The 18562-nt window shown below is 35.1% G+C and overlaps 2 protein-coding genes across 2 annotated transcripts in view; one reads left to right on the top strand and one right to left on the bottom strand.

Moving 5' to 3' along the window:
- APPL1 (adaptor protein, phosphotyrosine interacting with PH domain and leucine zipper 1) overlaps positions 1 to 18562 on the bottom strand; it is a 51516-nt gene that overhangs the window by 26399 nt on the left and 6555 nt on the right. The window contains exons 5-18 of the mRNA XM_037491386.1: positions 16812 to 16899; positions 15539 to 15580; positions 15068 to 15126; positions 11746 to 11892; positions 10470 to 10552; positions 9337 to 9495; positions 8201 to 8389; positions 6454 to 6496; positions 5118 to 5174; positions 2059 to 2150; positions 1509 to 1691; positions 1092 to 1144; positions 349 to 523; positions 213 to 249 (exon numbers count right to left, since the gene is read on the bottom strand). Of these exons, the coding sequence (XP_037347283.1) occupies positions 213 to 249; positions 349 to 523; positions 1092 to 1144; positions 1509 to 1691; positions 2059 to 2150; positions 5118 to 5174; positions 6454 to 6496; positions 8201 to 8389; positions 9337 to 9495; positions 10470 to 10552; positions 11746 to 11892; positions 15068 to 15126; positions 15539 to 15580; positions 16812 to 16899 (1407 nt within the window). The remainder of the gene's footprint in view (positions 1 to 212; positions 250 to 348; positions 524 to 1091; positions 1145 to 1508; positions 1692 to 2058; positions 2151 to 5117; positions 5175 to 6453; positions 6497 to 8200; positions 8390 to 9336; positions 9496 to 10469; positions 10553 to 11745; positions 11893 to 15067; positions 15127 to 15538; positions 15581 to 16811; positions 16900 to 18562) is intronic.
- ASB14 (ankyrin repeat and SOCS box containing 14) overlaps positions 1 to 18562 on the top strand; it is a 65210-nt gene that overhangs the window by 43637 nt on the left and 3011 nt on the right. The window contains exons 11-12 of the mRNA XM_037491413.2: positions 6405 to 6575; positions 11407 to 11518. The gene's annotated coding sequence lies outside the window, so the exon portion shown is untranslated. The remainder of the gene's footprint in view (positions 1 to 6404; positions 6576 to 11406; positions 11519 to 18562) is intronic.

Genomic DNA, 18562 nt, shown 5'->3' with positions numbered 1-18562 from the left:
AAAACAACTTATTACATCAGACTGCAATGATGCTTTAAGTTACATGGAATATTTAACTTTTTAAAAGAGATGGGTATATACTTAGTTATAACAGCCTAAATACCAATCGTAATTGATATTACCATGTTTGAATATACAAGGTCAGGATTATTACAAAAATGAAAGATGTACATATGCAGAGAGTCTTAAAGCTTTTAACACGTACAACTTACCGTCAGCCTTGTAACTTGAGTCTGTGGATCAATTAACCTATAATAAATAATAAAAATTTGGGAAACAAATTTTAATTAGGCTGAAATTATGTAAATAATTTTTCCTATGGTTTTTTTGAGAGCAGTTACTACTTACTTTAAACAATCACAAGTGACTAATAAATGTGATTCTGTCATACGAAAGATGTTATGGATAGCCCGAGCAGCTAAGATTTGGCGCATTGTTTCATAAACAACATCTGGATTGTCATCTGATTTTACCTCCATAGAACCAAGGAATCGGACAATAAATAACTGATGAAGAATAGAATCTACAACAGAACAAGGGACATTAAGTATTTTAAATTATAAATTATAAAATGCACTTCTCTGTTGATACTTTCTACAGAAAAGTTTTAAATCAGCAGTATTAAGAAAGAATTCCTAACTAGAGTTCATGTTAGTGGAAAATTAAAGTTTTGAATTCAAATAGCAAAAGGTTATGCTTCAACAACGGGAGGTTCTGAGTAAAGAGAACGCCACGTACTATTCTTATAGCTCTTCTATAGGCTTGAAATTATACAAAACAAATAGTACCAAAATAAAGAACAAGTTATGCTCAGTACCAAAAGGAACTTCAGTTATTAGAAAAAGTTTGAAGGATATCTTATGCGTCCAGAATAAGACTATCATGTCACAAGTATGACAGTCCAATTATGTGTGACTAACAAAATCTTAAATCCAATTAAATTTTGGCAGCTTTAAATGTACTATGAGTAAAAAGAAAAATTATGAAATAAAAATAAACATTAAAAAAGCATAGATCAGAACAAATGTGAACAAAGGATTCACAGTTTAGTGAGAATTTCTAAATATAAAAATACTATGCATGTTTTTTACCTTCAGTTTCAGATTTTGTACCTCCTCCAGATTCTCCAAAGGGATTTGTACGCCTGAAAAGTTTTTTTAAAATGATGAGCCAATGGTTAGTTACCATGAGCCACATGGAAGGAATCTCAAATCACAGAAACAAAAGTTAAAAGTCAAGTCTCACAAACCATTGTTTTTTGAAAAGGCTCTAAAATTAAAGGAATTCATAATTAAATTTTTTTAAAGCTAAATTACTTAACTCCCTGAATTGAGGAAGAAAACAAAGAGAAAATCCTGCATGTCTTCTCCAACTATTGAATTATGTCAGGAAATCAAAGTACAACATTGCTGAAGTACAAGGTATGTAAGAAATGACCCTTAGCTATACAAATGGAATCATAAACCTTACAGACAACAGTACCATATCCCTGTGATACCATTACTAACCTGCCTCCCTGGCCAGAGGCTTTTGCCTGGCCAGGCTGATCTTCAGACACAGGAGAAATGATATCAAATTGTATTGGGGTGTCTGGGGCAACAAGAGAGTCTAGAGAGAGGGCAGCCAAATTTGTAGATTCAGATCCTAAGGATCCCGAACTGCTGGTTCGAGCTGTCAGTGGCCGAGATTGTCTAAGCATAAAAGAAAACAAGGCATTGCATTTAGTTCTCCTTTGTGAATCAAATACAAACTATAAGAAAATACAATTTTAAGTCAATAAGAAGAGTAGAACAAATTTCAATAAACACAGTCCCACAAATCACAGCTACATAATTAACAATAGACTTCTTTTCAATTATTACATTCAGAAACATAAATCATCTCTCTCGTAACACTAGGAAAATTTGAAATCATATTTTTATTTAACATTCTTGTTGGTAAATACTCCACATGGAAAATACACTTTCTGTGTTGTTCAGGGAACTATTTCATACTATGTTCACTATCACTTTCAATGGCCCAAACTGTTCTTAAATAGCCCACAGTCTGGTAACTCACCCTGCTGGCCGCAGGCTCTCATGCCTCTGCTGGAAAGACGGGGAAGGAGTAACAGCTTCCAAAGCTGACTGATTTACACGTGCAGCAATTTCCTAATTAAAAAAAAAAATTAGTATTAGTAAAGCAAGAAAACCAGAAGTTTGAACTTAACTCTCTGAATTATTGGAATGTTGTTACATTTAAAATGTAAATTGAAGCTACTAACTTACTTTCATTCTCTTGTGCTAATGTTAAAATACTTAAGTAACTTCACAACATTATAATTTAACTTTCCATTTATTTCCCATAGATCTAGGGTGGAAAATCTGATTTTTTCTGCTAATATATATATGTATTATATTTTTCAACTACAAGATTATTGTGCTTAATGTTTGTATTGCTACTACCTAGTATATATTGTCTGGCATAGTGGACACAATACATTTACTAAAGAAAAAATTTTAAAGGAATAGAAAATCACAAAATATTAAAGAATTTTATAATTATGCTGCTGGAGTTTTCGTAATTTTCCAGAATATACTTGTGATAAGAAATATCTATATATTTGTTAACTAATAGTTATCATGCATATTTTCAGACAAAAATTTGCAATTAAGAATGCTTTCTGGGCCTCCCAAGTGGTGCAGCGGTTGAGCGCTGGGTTGCAAAGCTGCCCACAGCCTCTGCAGCACTGGTTCAATCCCTGGCCGCCGGGCGAGGGTCCCACACGGCGCGCAGACCTCTCCTGCCGCCCGCTGCTCCCCTCAGCAGTGTGTTTCGTCAGTCTGCCTACTCTGCTCTCCCCTCTGGCTCTGGTGAATTCTCTCACCCTCCCATGCTTCTGAATGTACCCAGTGCTTGTATAAATAAATAAATAAATCTTAAAAAAAAAAAAAAAGAATGCTTTCTATAAGAAATGTTTTTACACTTATTGTTTTGTTTAAAACACTATCTAAATATCAATAAAATGTACTGATATTAGAATAGTCACAAAACATTTTTGTATTTCTATGTCTTATAGTGAGCAAAAACTCCAAGACATGCCACAAATCGATCAAAATTTCTTCTCTCATTAACATAGATAAAATAATTCTGGATAATCTGGGAAACATTCATTAAAACTTAAAAGTTGTGATCACTGCTAAGAAAGTAGGATAAGCCTGAATTATTCAAATCCAAGTATTCTTTATGTATTCCCTAGGTATTAACAAGTCATCTCATGTGCATTTTAACTTTTTATTGCTCCCAAGTAACCTAACAGAAAGGAAAAGCTAGATTGGCAAGAGACCAAATTACTAAAATCAAAAGGTTTCTCTACAGATAAGACTAAGTTTCTTAAATTATATTTGTAAAGCATGTTATTACAAAACTAACAGAAATTACTAAATTTTGGAGTTCATGAGATTTTTTTTTAAAGATTTATTTATTTATGCATACAAGAGCTGGGGTACAGGCCAGAGGCGTGGGGGGTGAGAGGATTCACCAGAGACAGAGTGGGGAACAGAACAGGCAGATCTACTGAAATATACTGCTGAGGGGAGCAGCGGGCGAGCCTGGAGAGGTCTACTGTGCTATGTGGGTAGCTCCCTGGCCAGCCAGGAATCGAACTTGTGTTGCAGAAGCTGTGGATAGCTTTATTGTGCTGTGCTTAACCCCTTGCGCCACCAGGGAGGCCTGAGATTTTGTTTCTTTTGTTCAAATTTTTTTCCCTGTACATCTAAACCATATGTGTCTTGGCTAACACCTCAAAGCCATTATGATAAAAACAGAACTCCTATTCTTTTCCAAATGGTTGCTCTTCACCCGGGCTTAAAAACTGGAAGTCGGGCCTCCCTGGTGGCGCAAAGGGTTAAGACACAACCTATGAAACTGTCAGCAGTCTCTGTAGCACAAGTTCAATCCCCTGGGCGGCCAGGGAGCAACCCACATGGAGCAGCAGACCTCTCCTATCTCGCCCGCTGCTCCCCTCAGCAGTGAACTGCGGTCAATCTGCCTGTTCTGTTCCCCACTCTGTCTCTGGTGAATCCTCTCCCCCTCCACCTCTGGCCTGTACCCCAACTCTTCTATGCATAAATAAATAAATATTTTAAAAAAAACAAAACTGGAAATCATCTTTTTTATAACTCATGGTCAGTTCCTTCATCTGTTACATAGGTCAGCTATTTAACTAATTTAACTACATTTTACCCGTTTCTGTGATTCATTGTTTTTCTCTTCCTTCAGCTATGACCATTTCAGACCCTCAGCTCATTCCTGAACTGTAAGAATGGCCTCCTACATGTCCCTCGACATTCCCATCTAATCAACAATTACATCAACAATTTAAGACTTGCCTCAACTGAAATCATCACACCGAGCACAGCCCTGGGAAGCACCTTAGTTCACAGTACACCTAGGCTCACCAAGACTGGCAGAAATCAGACAGCTCCTGTCATAGGGTTAAGTCTTTTCCCAACTATATTGCAGTATAGACCTACAAGATTCCTTTTGGAATTCTCTGTACCCATGGATTCTGCCTGTATGTATGGACTACACCTAAAGTTATGTCTTCCTGCTAAATTCATCTAACTTGGTATTATTACTATTACTCAAAGCAGAACTGGCAAAACTGAATTCATGCTCTCTAACTACTCAAATATAATATGCATTTTAATAAGATCCCCAGGTGATCTATATTCACAATTCAGTTTTCTGTTATACTCCACCAGCAGAAACTTTCAGCTCCAATAATTCTAATTTCATAAACATATCATTTCTGTATTTATGCTTTTGATTTTATTCTCTTATCTGCAGTATCTTCTCTTTCCCTTAAAACATGGACAAATTCTATCCTCTCAGGTTTCTACTATCTCCAGGGAATTTTTTCTAAAACTGAAGTCCACACTGATCTTAACATTCTCAAATCCTAAGTTTTTAGTCATCACCACATTCTTTCAATTACAAACTGTTTTATATGAAATGTTAAATTTAATGTAAAAACTACAGGATTTGGAAGATTATAAATTAATTAATGAAAGTCATATAAGTCACAAAACCATTTCATTTTGCCAGATCAATACACAATAAAATAAAAATGTTACCTCTGGATTTTCACTTAAGTATATTTGTTTAGATATGTTGTTTATTGTACAGATCCACTGGAAGAAGAATAGAAAAATTAGATTAAACATCTTTTTCCAATAATGCTGTTATAAAAGAGAATGTTCAAAATTTAACTGAAATAGAAATTTCATTAGAAATAGTTACATATATTCTTCGTCATAAGATAAATAACTTCCTAGATAGATAAGCATATATAAGTATAATATTTAAGGGTATAATAAAACACTTAACAAATTTATTTTTAAATACCAAATTTATCATTTATGACAAACAAATTATTTATATATGTAAAAACAATACCATGTTATAACTTAATAATCTATAATATTTATCTTTCTATATCACTCCCCCCCCTTAATCCTCAGGAAATAAAGCTCAGATGTTATGATCAATTCCCCTGCAAGAAAGTTAAAAACTTACATAAATTTTTGTGAATCTATTCTACATACTTCCCTTTTTACAATGATATAAATAACATAAAAAAAAATTCTCTGTTCCACATTTCTGGCTTTACTCTTCTCAAGGATTCCAATACCTGATGACCCTCACTAAACAAAATTGATATTGCTTGGCAAATCCTACAAACAGCAGACACTTGTCTGTGAAAACAGACCACAGTTTTAAAACCTATTCTTTTCCAGTAATAAAGTAAATATAGATCTCCACATAATTTCTAAACTTGTCTTTTACCAATACACAAAATTATAATATCAGATAAAATGACTCAAAATCAACCTATGGTATATTTTCATTGAAGAATATTTCTCAAGACAAAGTTTTGGAAGCATCAGCTTTTGGCAGTTACTTACCTTCCATATTTGGTGTACTAGAAGTAAAAATGGAGCCAAAAATAAAAGGCTTGTAAGGAAAAACAAACAATCCCAAATTTTTGTTTTTCTGTCTTTCATTTCCCTAAGGTTTTAAGGTCTAGTTGTTTCCTGCCATGCCACATCTGCTGCCACTATGTTCTTTATGCAACAAATACAGTCTCAGAGGGATAATGAGAGAAGGGAATAAATTAAACTGTCGCCTCATGATACCAACAGCCTGCCAGAAAGCTATAGTCACAAGGTCATTTCTCAATCTCAGCTTTTAAAAAGACAGCAGAGGATAGTCTCTAAGGTCTCTCCTTATAGGGCCAGCTATAAAATTCTGTGATAAATTTAGGAGTATTGTTTAATGATAACACTTATAAATTTTTTTTTAAGTTAACTAGGCCTTTAGGTTTCTTTAATGACTGCATTGATTATGTGTTTTGTCATCAGAAAAAATATTTAAAAACATTACTGGAGAAATTGACTAGATAAAATTTACCTCTTCATGGTCTTTTTTACTTTCTGCTTGCAAAATTGAAGATCTGAAAAAAGAGAAAAGATTGGATGCTCAACTTTTTTAAAATGTACTTTCAACGTGATCAGAGAAAATTATATTTAAAGGTATGTTTAAGTGTATTATATAACAAGTTGATTTTTTTTTTAAAAACCCTAAAACACACAACCAACTAGAATTAGGAAAAGGAAACCACTTGAGGCATTAGGACTCAAATTTCAACAACTCCTCACTCTGTCAAGAAGTACCAAAAAAAGACACAGGTGCTAGTTCTCAGAAGGCAGATTATAACAAAGGGACACTACAACTAAGACAAGGCATTTCAACTTTCTGACACTTCCATAAATCAGCTATAAATTAGTGATGCTAATAGAAAACATTAATTTGACTTCCTTTTTGATTGTTTCTCCTTGAATAGGGTTAAATCAATTTTTTCAACAAATTGATCACTAACATAGGGGTACTGGCTTCTCTATAGATGTTAATATTTTAAGAGGAAAAAAACTGCTAATTTTGAATCACACTAGGAGTGGGAAAAAGAAACTCATGCTAAGCATTAGCAAAAAACTGAAAATACAAAAATGTAAATACTTCTAGTAACATAGTAACAATGTGGCATGTTGACAACCACAGGGGCTTTCAGCATCCAGCATAACTGACACACAGAAGTTGTGTGTCGTATGTGTCCTGAAGGAACATGAGATTAAACAACCATTTAGATAAATGACAGTGAGTCCTAACACCTTCTGTATATAAATAAGGGGGTATGCTTTCAGGGACCCCAGAAGCTGCTTCTGAACAATAAGATCAAAAACGTTTTTTTAATTAAATAGGGACAAAATTATAGAAAAAATAAATATAAAATTAAATATTAAATGTTTAATTATGGTAGATATCTTAAAATGCATTATAATGTAACCATTATGAAAAGTTTTTAGTAAGTGGATGCAGATCCAAATTACAAATACAGTATTTCTTCAACTATTTAAAAAACATATTTAGAATAAAAACTAAAAGTCAACAGTTCAAGAAGTTGTCATTTCTGGTTGGTGAGATTACAGCCTTTTTTTAAATATCCCTTTTTATATCTTTTCTGTACTTTTCAAAAATTTGTTGTAAAGGCTATCTCATTTAATACAAAGGTCAAAGAAGTTTTGAAATAGCATATAAACATTAAAGGGCTACATAATTTGATGAAAAATATTTTGTTGACATTTAAAAATAACATTATTGCTAACACCTGCCATATCCTAGTTACATTACATGTTAGATTTCTACTCTTCTTAACAATTTAAGTAGCAGTGATTACAGCCTCCCACCCCCAGTTCACATGTAAAAAAATGAAACACAGAGATTATGTAATTTGTCTAAAACCACAGAGTACTCACATAGTGCGTCCAGAATTTTAACTTTCTCACCTCTAAGTGAGAGTTAGGGCTTTTCCACTAACTTGTGTTGCCTCCTACACCAGGCACAATTTTCAATGAATGGTCTCTTAACATGAAATCTTAGGTCTTTACTATATGACCTTGCTTTGACAACCTCAAAATATAAAGATATTATTTATCAAGAATGAAAAATTCAATCTATTTCTACAAGTTTAAAAAGAATACTATCTTCTTATATAATGAGCTTAAAATAACTATAAAATGTCTAAATGAAAAGGAATTAGCCTAAAGTTCAGTGATTTAAAGTATTACAGATTGTATTAATAGTAGAAAAGAATACTAACTTTTTTCCATCGAAAGAAGTAATTTGAAAACAGTATCGCCTGTCTTCACAGTCCACAGCCATCACTGAACAGTTGTCTATGTCCATGGCCAGACCTCCTGCTACGTCCCCACGGGCCTGACTCATTAAGTTTCCACCCTGCGTGAAGTAAAACTGTCTGTCCCAGGTAGATGACACCAAACCTGTTTTACTAAATGAAGAAAGCACATTCACTCTTTAATAGCAACATACCTGAAAGTTTATCATAAACCAGACACAAAATAAAGCACATCATAAAGAACCAGCTTGCAAAAGGTACCAATATACCTAGAAAATATTAACAATAGCCTTGAAAACAAATTCACACTTCTCCAAGAATATCTTCCCCAAAATAAGGCTGGGAATTCAAACTACAGCTATTAAAATGATGCTCCATAGGGCCTCGCTGGTGACGCAGGGGGTTAAACACCGCACTGTGAAGCAATCCACAACCTCTGCAGCATGAGTTCGATCCCCGGCTAGCCAGAGAGAAACCCACATGGCGAAGCAGACCTCTCCTGTCTCACCTGCTGCATCCCTCAGCAGTGTATGTCAGTCAGTCTGCCTCTTCTGTTCCCCACTCTGTCTCTGGTGAATCCTCTCACACACCCCTCCCCTCATCTCTGGCCTGTACCCCAGCTATTGTATGCATAAATAAATAAATCTTTAAAAAAAAAAAGATGCTCCATAAAATATAGTTCAAATTCTAGGAGAATAAATTCAAAACAAAAATTTATTTCACTCCTAGGATTAACCTGTGTTATCCTATCTTTAGGTAAAAACTATCATTTGACTTGTGTAGTTACACAGAAAGTACAACAAATTATATTTAAAAGTATTCACTTGCCATGACTTATTTAAATTCAAATTGGTTATATTCTTAAAATAACTCTAAATTATTCAATAAGTATCTAAGTAGAATTTAATTTAATTTTTGAAATTTTTCATGTGCCCTCCTCTGTCAAAAAGTTCACATAAAAAGTAGTATCACTAACTAAAAAGGTTTAACCTTTGGTAAAAATCAAAGCAATTTGACAGATAACACGAATTATATATTATATTCACTTAGTATTACCTTAGATGATACAGAATATATGGAAAAAATAATAGTTTTCTTACTTTCTAGCATTAAGGTATCCAGCCTTTCGGGTTAAGTTTCGATTAACAGGAAATTTTGTGGGATCTGGGTCAGGCAAATATAAGGGATCACTAGCTACTTCCAAATCCTCTATTGTCTGTTGCATGGTCTCTACATCATTGTCCATTTCCCTGCGAACACTGAGAGAGAGAACAGATTATTAACTACCAACCACAAGAAAAAACTCCTTACCAATCATGTTTCTCTGTATATTTGTTTCCTATATATTTTCTTAAAGAGAACAACAGTGGCATGTGGTTGCCACTGTAAATAGCTTTACATGTTATTTGAAACTTAGGTATTTTAAAAGCAATACTAAATTAAAAATCCAATGAAGTCACACCAAATGCCTAACTTCAGAGGATTTTTCAAAAAGCTCTATCCTGTGTCTTTCAATCATTTCTATCTCCCTTCATACTTCAGTTTGACCACATCACTATTCAGACATTTGAAGCTGATTTAAATTGTTTTCTAATGACTTGGAAAACAAGATTGATTTAATAATCCCCTGCCCATTCCCCACAATGCAGATAATTGTGAAGATAATTCAGTTATGGATAATTACTATTATGTGTCTGTTACATTCAAATATAAAACCAGGATTAGACTCAATAAAATACTATCAGGGCCTCCCCTGGTGGCGCAGGAGATTGAGCGTACGCTGTGAAGTTGTCCGCAGCCTCTGCAGCGCTGGTTCAATCCCCGCCGGCTGGCGAGGGTCCCACATGGCGCGGCAGACCTCTCCTGTCTCACCAGCTGCTCCCCTCATCAGTGTATTTCATCACTCTGCCTGTTCTGTTCCCCGCTCTGTCTCTGGTGAATCCTCTCACCCTCCCGTGTATCTGGCCTGTACCCTAGTTCTTGTATAAAATAAATAAATAAATCTTTAAAAAAAAACTATCAGATTTGATACAGTTACAAAATTCATTGTTCAGATCTGTGGAAAAGACAGTGAAAAAACCAAGAAGCATCCATGAGCCATGCAAGAAGAGCTGATAACAGAGAAAATAGTCCTTCAGGAAATTAAATGGTAAATTTTTTAGAATATAGTATTTAGCTATTAACTTATTATTCACCTAACTTCATTTTCAATTTTAATGAAGAAAATACTTACTTCTGCACACTTGTTCCAATATTAGTTAAAAATTCTTCCAGTTGCTCATTGAGATTTTCAGAACCCATCTTAAAGAAATTTATCTGGGGCAAGAGGGCATGGGAATGGAAGATTGAACAACACAAATACACATACACACAAATACTTAAAGTGAATCATATAAACAAGCTCCAAAATACATGGTTAAGTAAAAAATAATGGATTATTCCCATTTGTGTACAATTACATTACAGTTTAGAATAACTTCTACTGGTCATAGTGACACTGACTTAAATTTCACTGTAGAGTAGCTCCCTCTTATCTGCAAGGGATGCAATCCAAGACCCCCAGTGAATGCCTAAACTGGATAGTATCAAACCACATACACACTATGTTATTTTCTATACATACATCCATATGATAAAGTTTAATTTATTAATTAGGTACAGTAAGAGATTAACAACAGTGATTTATAATAAACTAGAATATAATAATAAACTAATAAAAGTTATGTTAATGTGGTCTCTCTCAAAATATGTTGTATATAATATTTTAGGACAGCAGTTGACCACAGGTAACTAAAGCCATAGGTAAGAGGGAAACTGCTGTCCATCCCATTACATGTTAATACATGCGGGTGGTAAACAACTATTTTAAATTGGAAAATAGGCTTTAAAACATTTGAAATAAGTCCAGTAGAGAAACTATTTCATGTTTACTACAAAAATAAATATTTTTGAAGAATATGAAGCACCATTATTTAAAGGAATATTCAAATTCCTCTCTAACTCTTGATTTTTAGGGGACTTGCCATCTGGTCTTATATCACATGAATTTATTAATAATTTTCTAGTATCCTTCCTAATACATACTTTTTTTGGACACTCACCTATTAATTTTAACTCATGCAGTAAACAAGGAACATGAGATAAACTCAAACTGGTTCATTCTCTTTCAGATTATAAATAAAGCAAGTACTGAGTGGAAGCTACAGCAATAACTTTAATGCCAGAATTCATTTAGCCCTCTGTTTCCTATCCCAACTGTGATGGACAAGGTCTCAATATAAGGTAAGTAGATTAATTTACCCTTAAATACCTAAAATCTCATGTGCAAGGATAATCACTGTCCCTAACCTCCTTAAAATAGCATTGTGAGGACAATTTTTAAATTACTTCTTAAACACAGACAAAATGAGTATTTTGGCAAGTTTGTAATACCCTTGATATTTAACATAAATATCAGACAACATAAAATATTTAGGACAGTTATTTCCAAAACACAGTATAGTATTCACCTGAGCTTGCATGTACCCAAGTAGAGGCTCTAACAATGCTATTTTCTTTTTGTACTGAAGAGTATTTAATGCACAAAAATAATGCATCATGGTCTGATGTTGTTTTTTTCTGGAAGTGTAGACGTCTTCTATGACTTCATACTTCACCTGTAAATGAAAACATTGGTGAAACCATTATTAAATTTTGAATTATCTATAGAGAAGAACTTACCAAAAGAAAAAGGTAGATATCCAGCAATTCTGCATAAATTTCCTATTTTCTGAGATATTAGAAATCATGTTAACATATTAGCTAAGGGCCTCCCCGGTGGCGCAGCGGTTGAGCGCTGGGTTGCGAAGCTGCCCGCGGCCTCTGCGGCGCCAGTTCGATCCTCAGCTGCTCCCCGGCCACCAGAGGAGGGTCCCACATGGCGCGCAGACCTCTCCAGCTGCCCGCTGCTCCCCTCAGCAGTGTACTTCGGTCCTTCTGCCTGCTCTGCTCCCTGCTCTGGCTCTGGTGAATTCTCTCACCCTCCCGCACTTCTGACTGTACCCAGTGCATGTATAAACGAACAAGCAAACAAACAAATAAATAAAACATGCCTCTATTAAAAAAAAAAATATATTAGCTAAGACAGTTTTCCTATTTTACTACTAACCACTTCTTTTTTTATTATTTTTTATATATATTTTACATCATTGCTCATTTTTAAACAATGTTTGCTTTCTTTTCTCAGGAAATGTCCCCATAGAATTTCTACCAATTCACCCATGCACCATACCATAGTCCCTTGTGTTCCTCCCTTCCTTCTTCTGATCCCTCTCCTACCCCCTTCACTGCAGGATGTCTCTGGTTTATAGTTGTCTGTATTTGTTTTGTTTTGTTTTTTTATTATTATTTTTTCCCCGATGCCTTATTTGTTCCCCCCTATATTCCTGCTATAAGTGAAATCACTGACTTATTCCTTCTAGCTCCATCCATGTTACTGCAAATGGCATGAGTGTACCTTTTACGATTGCTGAATAATATTGTGTATGTATACCACATCTTTTTGATACGGTTGTCTATTTTTGGGCATTTGGGTTGTTTCCAGGTTTTACCTATTATAGATAGTGCTGCAATAAACATAGGGGTACAGGTGTTCTTTTGAATCAAGTGTTTTTGTGACCTTTGGGTAGATCCCTAGAAGTAGAATTGCAGGGTCATATGCAAGCTCCATTTTTAGTAGTCTGAGGAAACTCCAGACAGCTCTCCATAATGGTTGGACCAGTTTGCACTCCCACCAGCAGTGTAGGAGAGTTCCTTTTTCACCACATCCTCGCCAACATTTGTTGTTGCTAGTTTTTTTGATATGTGCCATTCTTACTGTACTAATCATTTCTTTTTAAAGAATTGCATATTAAAAGAAGAACTCTGCACATAACTGAGAATGGTGCAGTAACTGCACAAATAACTACACATAATTGAGAATGGTACAAGGTACAAATAACTGCATATAGCTGAGACTGGTACAATATCGAAACTAAGCATGGCAGAGAAAGTTTACCACCTGCAGGAAAAGACAGACAACTGTTTGATATTAGCTCAGCTAATATCAGTCTTTTTGACCTGGGTCAATCACAGCATTCCACTCTTTCCTCCTGGTTCTCTTCCTATGGCTTCTCCTCTCTTGTACTTGCTTGCTGTCCTTAACTCACACTTGAAATATTTGTGTTCCCTTTGTTTTCAGACAGCAAATATTTATTGAGCACCTATTATATACTATGCACTTGGCTCTCTCCCCTTTCTGCTTTCCTTAGATTAGCAGATCAAGTACCAAGAATATGCAAATACATCAGTGACTCCCAAATTTTTATCTCCTGCTCCTTACTCTTCCAAGTGCCTCTGGATGAAGCACATCTTCAGCAGGTTTCTGGAGGGTAGGAAGAGAGGCAGAAAGAGGGGGTAGGGAGAACAGAAGCAAGAGAGAGAATGTGCTAAAAATGTACAAACTGAAGACAGTATCTTCCCCACAAAACCTGCTCTTCTGCTTTGTTTCTTGCTCTCACAATTATTCGAATATCTGTCCCATCAACCAAGAATTCTAGGACTCATTTTTAATTCCTCCTCCTCCTCCATACATCTTGTCAATTCTACTTAATATCTTCCAAAAGTATTCTTTCCTCTCCATTTTCAGTAACAATCTTATCTGAGATTCTCTTCTTTGCAAATTATTCCAATATCTTTTCATTGGATTCCCTCTAGTCTTGTTCCCTTCACATTTCCATTAGTATTTTTATTATATAATACAACAGCATGTTGTTACCCACCTGCCTAGAATCTACTGGTGGCTAACTCCCTCTAACACAAAATTCAAAGTTAGTAACATAAAAATCTGGTCCCAAGCAACTTTTTTCTTGACATTTCTGCCATACCTCTCCAAATACAGCCTATGCTCCATGAGACTAAAATATTATTTTTCCATTATGATAATTATTGCTAGAATTTAATGAAAATGTGCCATAAGCCAGGTACTCTGCATACATTACCACTGATGTTTGTGATGGAAATGAAAGTAACTAGTGTGTGACCTCAGGCAAGTAAGGGGCATAGCTGAGATTTGTCCTCAAGCAATCCTCAGACTTTGGAGCCAGCATTCTTAACCTTTATACTCTCCATACACCTCCATGTGCTTCTGCAAAGGCTATTTTTCTTTCAGGAATGCCCTCTCCCCAATCCAGTGACATTATTTTTTCTTCAATGCAAATGGCACCTCCTAAATGTATAACCTTTCCCAATTCACCAAGGTTAACTGCTGCCCTCCCTGTGCTCTGTCAACACTTTGTTAAGGCTTCTAATTACTACACTTAAATAGGTAATTATTAATTGATAATTAATAATTATTAGGAAAGTTTTGAAACACTAAAAGGAAAGAATAAACTAAGGGCAGTACTGCAAAATAAAGTAACTGCTGGCTACCATTTTTATTTTATTTATTTATTTGTTTGTTTGTTTGTTTGTTTGTTTGTTTGTTTGTTTGTTTGTTTAGACAAGCACTGGGTACATTCAGAAGCGTGGGAGGGTGAGAGAATTCACCAGAGCCAGAGCAGGGAGAACAGGAAGAAGGATCAAAGTATACTGCTGAGGGGAACAGCGGGCGGCAAGAGAGGTCTGCGCGCCATGTGGGACCCTCGCCCGCCGGCCAGAAATCAAACCAGCGCTACAGAGGCTGCGGGCAGCTTCGCAGCCCAGCGCTCAACCGCTGCGCCACCAGAGGAGGCCCGGCTACCATTTTTAAAGAGGAAAACTAGAACGCCCAGTGAAACAGTTGTTAACTGTGATACTAAAAAGTATATATCATACCTTGTCATTTTCCCTTTTTTTGGATAATCGGCTATATCTGTTAATTGCAGCATCATGATCTGAAAAACAGAAGTAACTACTAATAACAATACAACAGTAGTTTGCAAAAATTATAACTGCTTTAAGTGGTCATTACATGTACATCTTACAACAAATGTACTAAAGCAAGATAAAAATTTCCTATCATATAATCACTCCATGTAAATGTTCTCCCACATCCAAATTTCCCCTATAATATGTTTCTGTGTATTAAATAGGTAAAATTATTTAATTTCCTTTTAAATTTTAATTTAAATTTTAAATTTCTTGTTGCACAAATAGTGCAACTTAAATAAAACACTGATTTTAAAAATGCTCACTTAAACTTTTATTAGGTTTTTTATTAATTAATATATAGATCTGGCCATAGAGTTCTTTCCATAAAAAATGCATCATTTCAAGAAGTAAGTCTGCAGTATATTCAGGGCTTACCATTACTAGCAATCTGAAACACTTCCTTCAATGTCAATATTTCTGGAAAAGTTCAAGAACAATTTTAGTTTAACATATTTATAAAATATCTTAACTTTTGCTAGAAAACGGTAAATGCTGTTTAAGCTACAAAGTTCCAAATATTTCATACTTCAACATTCAAAGTGAAAAATAGTCTTGTGTTTCTACTAGCCTATGGAACAATTACTAATATTAGCAAGTTATACCACCAGAAAATCTACTTACTACAGGTTAGTAATATGACACAAAACATTGTCAAAACTATTGCAAATTCTAAGATGTGCAAATATTCCTAGTATCAGAATACAACTTATTAATTCATTTTTGATACTAAATCTTACTTAAGTTCATATGCTGAATGAGAAACACTTCATTAATTAAGATTATGGCATTTGGTGCCCTTATATTGAAAAAAGAAACTGAATTTCTTCAACTTGGAAATGATTCTTGAGGATCACCAACACAAATATTTCATCTCTAAAATACATTCATCTTCATTCCATGTATATTTTAAATACTTTACCATCTGTTGTGCATTTTTTCAATGTTTTCATTTGATCAACCTGTTTTGTAAATAAGTCTGCATGATTATCTGAAATTGTAAATTAAGAGAAAGCAGACATTAAATCCAGTCTAGTTCCTCCACAGAATGGACTGTGTCTCCCTACTTCTTAAAGACCTCCACCAGCTTCTCTTTGCCTATAAACTCAAGTTCAACCTCTTCAGCATGATCTAGTTCCAACTAATCTATTTCTAGCGTTGTCTCCTGCCATGTCGCAACACATCCAACATTGCAATACAACGAAATTCTTGTCATTCTCAATATAGTCTCGTATTTCTACAATCATACTTTCATTCATTCCAGTCCTTCTAATAAAATGGCTCTCTTCTCCCCGGCAATTCATCTTCATTGTTCAATGCTCATGTTACAACCTTGGTGAAGCTTTTCTGACACCCTACTCTTAGGCCCCAGAGCACCTTGCTCACTCCCTAATTATAAGACACAGAGTATCATAATTATCGGTTTACCAATCTCCTCTGGTAGGTCTTGAGGGAAGTGTCATGTTATACATATCAGTATTCCTTACCATCCAGTTTAACATCTAGCAGGAGTTGTTATAAATGTGACTAATTAAAGTAAAAGTGGCACAAGTTGTATAAGCAATACACATTACAAATGAGTAAAAACACACTTCACAAGCACTGATCTTCTGACAGCTGACAAAAGTAAACGTAAGATTGACTTCGATACCTTTCAGATCTCTTTCTTTAAACTGAGTAATGGGGAACATCATGGCATCAGCAAGTTGTGTTGAAAGTACGGCATGACAAGAGCTAAGCTAGTAAAAGATAAGAACAAAGAGTCCAAATAACTACAGACATTTAATCAGTGTTCTGTAAATTAAGCAAAATCTAGTAAAAAAGCACTGATACATTTTAATGAGGATATTAAAAACAATGTGAAACAATAAAATATACAAAAAATTTCCATTTAAGATTGTTAAAAAAAAACATAGGCTAACCTTGTACTTGGCAATGGTTTCTTAGTTATGACATCAAAAGCACAAGCAACAAAACAAAATATAAACTGACTTCATCAAAATTAAAAAGTTTTGTGCATTAAAGGATAGTCTCAAGAAAAGCTCGTGAAAAGTGAAAATAGAATCCACTGAATGAGAGATATTTCCCAGTCATATCTGATAAGGGACTTGTATTTAGCATAAAGAACTCTTAAACTCAGTAATAAAAGACAACCCAATTTAAATACGGGGAAAGGTTTGAATAGACATTTATTCAAAGACATACAAATGGCCAACAGGAAACAACAGATCCTCAACGCCATTCACTATCAAGAAAGTGCAAATCAAAACTACAACAGAGATAGCATTTCACACCCATTTACAGATGGCTGTCATTAAAAAAATAAATAAAAAGTGATGGTGAGGATCTGGAGAAATCGAAACTCTCCTATATTATTAATGAGAATGTAAAATTGTGCGGGAACTATGGAAAACAATTTGGTGGGTCTTCATTAAGTTAAAAAAACTACCATATGACCTAGTAATGCTACTACAGGATATATACCTGAAAGACCTGAAAAGTGGTATTAAAACTGGTGTTAAAAAAAAAAAAAAACTTATAGGGGCCTCCGTGGTGGTGTAAGGGGTTAAGCATCACACTATGAAGCAATCCACAGCCTCTGCAGCATGAGTTCAATTCCCGGCCGGCCAGGGAGCAACCCACATGGTGCAGCAGACCTCTCCTGACTCGCCCGCCACTCCCCTCAGCAGTGTACTTCAGTCAATCTGCCCGTTCTATTCCCCACTCTGTCTCTGGTGAATCCTCTCACCCCCCAAGCCTCTGGCCTGTGCCCTAGCTCTTGTATGCATAAATAAATAAATCTTTAAAAAAAAAAAACTTATCATGAATGCTCATAGCAGTATTATTCACCTAGCCAAAATGTGTAAACAATGCAAATATCCAGGGCTTCCCCTGGTGGCGCAGCAGTTGAGCGCTGGGCTGCGTGGCTGCCCGCAGCCTCTGCAGCGCCGGTTCATTCCCTGGCTGCCAGCGAGGGTCCCACCAAAAAAAAAAAAAAAAAAAACCAATGCAAATATCCATCAACTGATGGATATATAAAATGTGTTATGCTCACACAATGGAATTTTATTCAGCCCAAAAAAAGGAATGATATATTTTTACAACATGGATGAACCATGAAAATACTGGGATAAATGAAAGAAGAAAGACACAAAAAACCACAAATTTTATGAGTCCATTTAAAGAAATATCCAAAACAGGAAAATCCATACAGACAGAAAGCAGATTAGCAGTTGCCAGGGCCTGAGGGGAAAAGAAGTTGGGAGTGAATACTTAATGGACATATGATTTCCTTTGGGATGATAATGAAAATGTTCTGGAACATCAGTGGTCATAGTTGCACAAAACTGTGAATTTAAATGTAAATGTGACTAATGTTAAGTTTTATGAAATGTGTATTTT

Source organism: Talpa occidentalis, unplaced genomic scaffold, assembly GCF_014898055.3.
Source record: "Talpa occidentalis isolate TD23 unplaced genomic scaffold, MPIMG_talOcc4v2.1 talOcc4.10, whole genome shotgun sequence".
NCBI lineage: Eukaryota > Metazoa > Chordata > Mammalia > Eulipotyphla > Talpidae > Talpa > Talpa occidentalis.
This window is presented reverse-complemented; position numbering and strand designations above follow the sequence as displayed.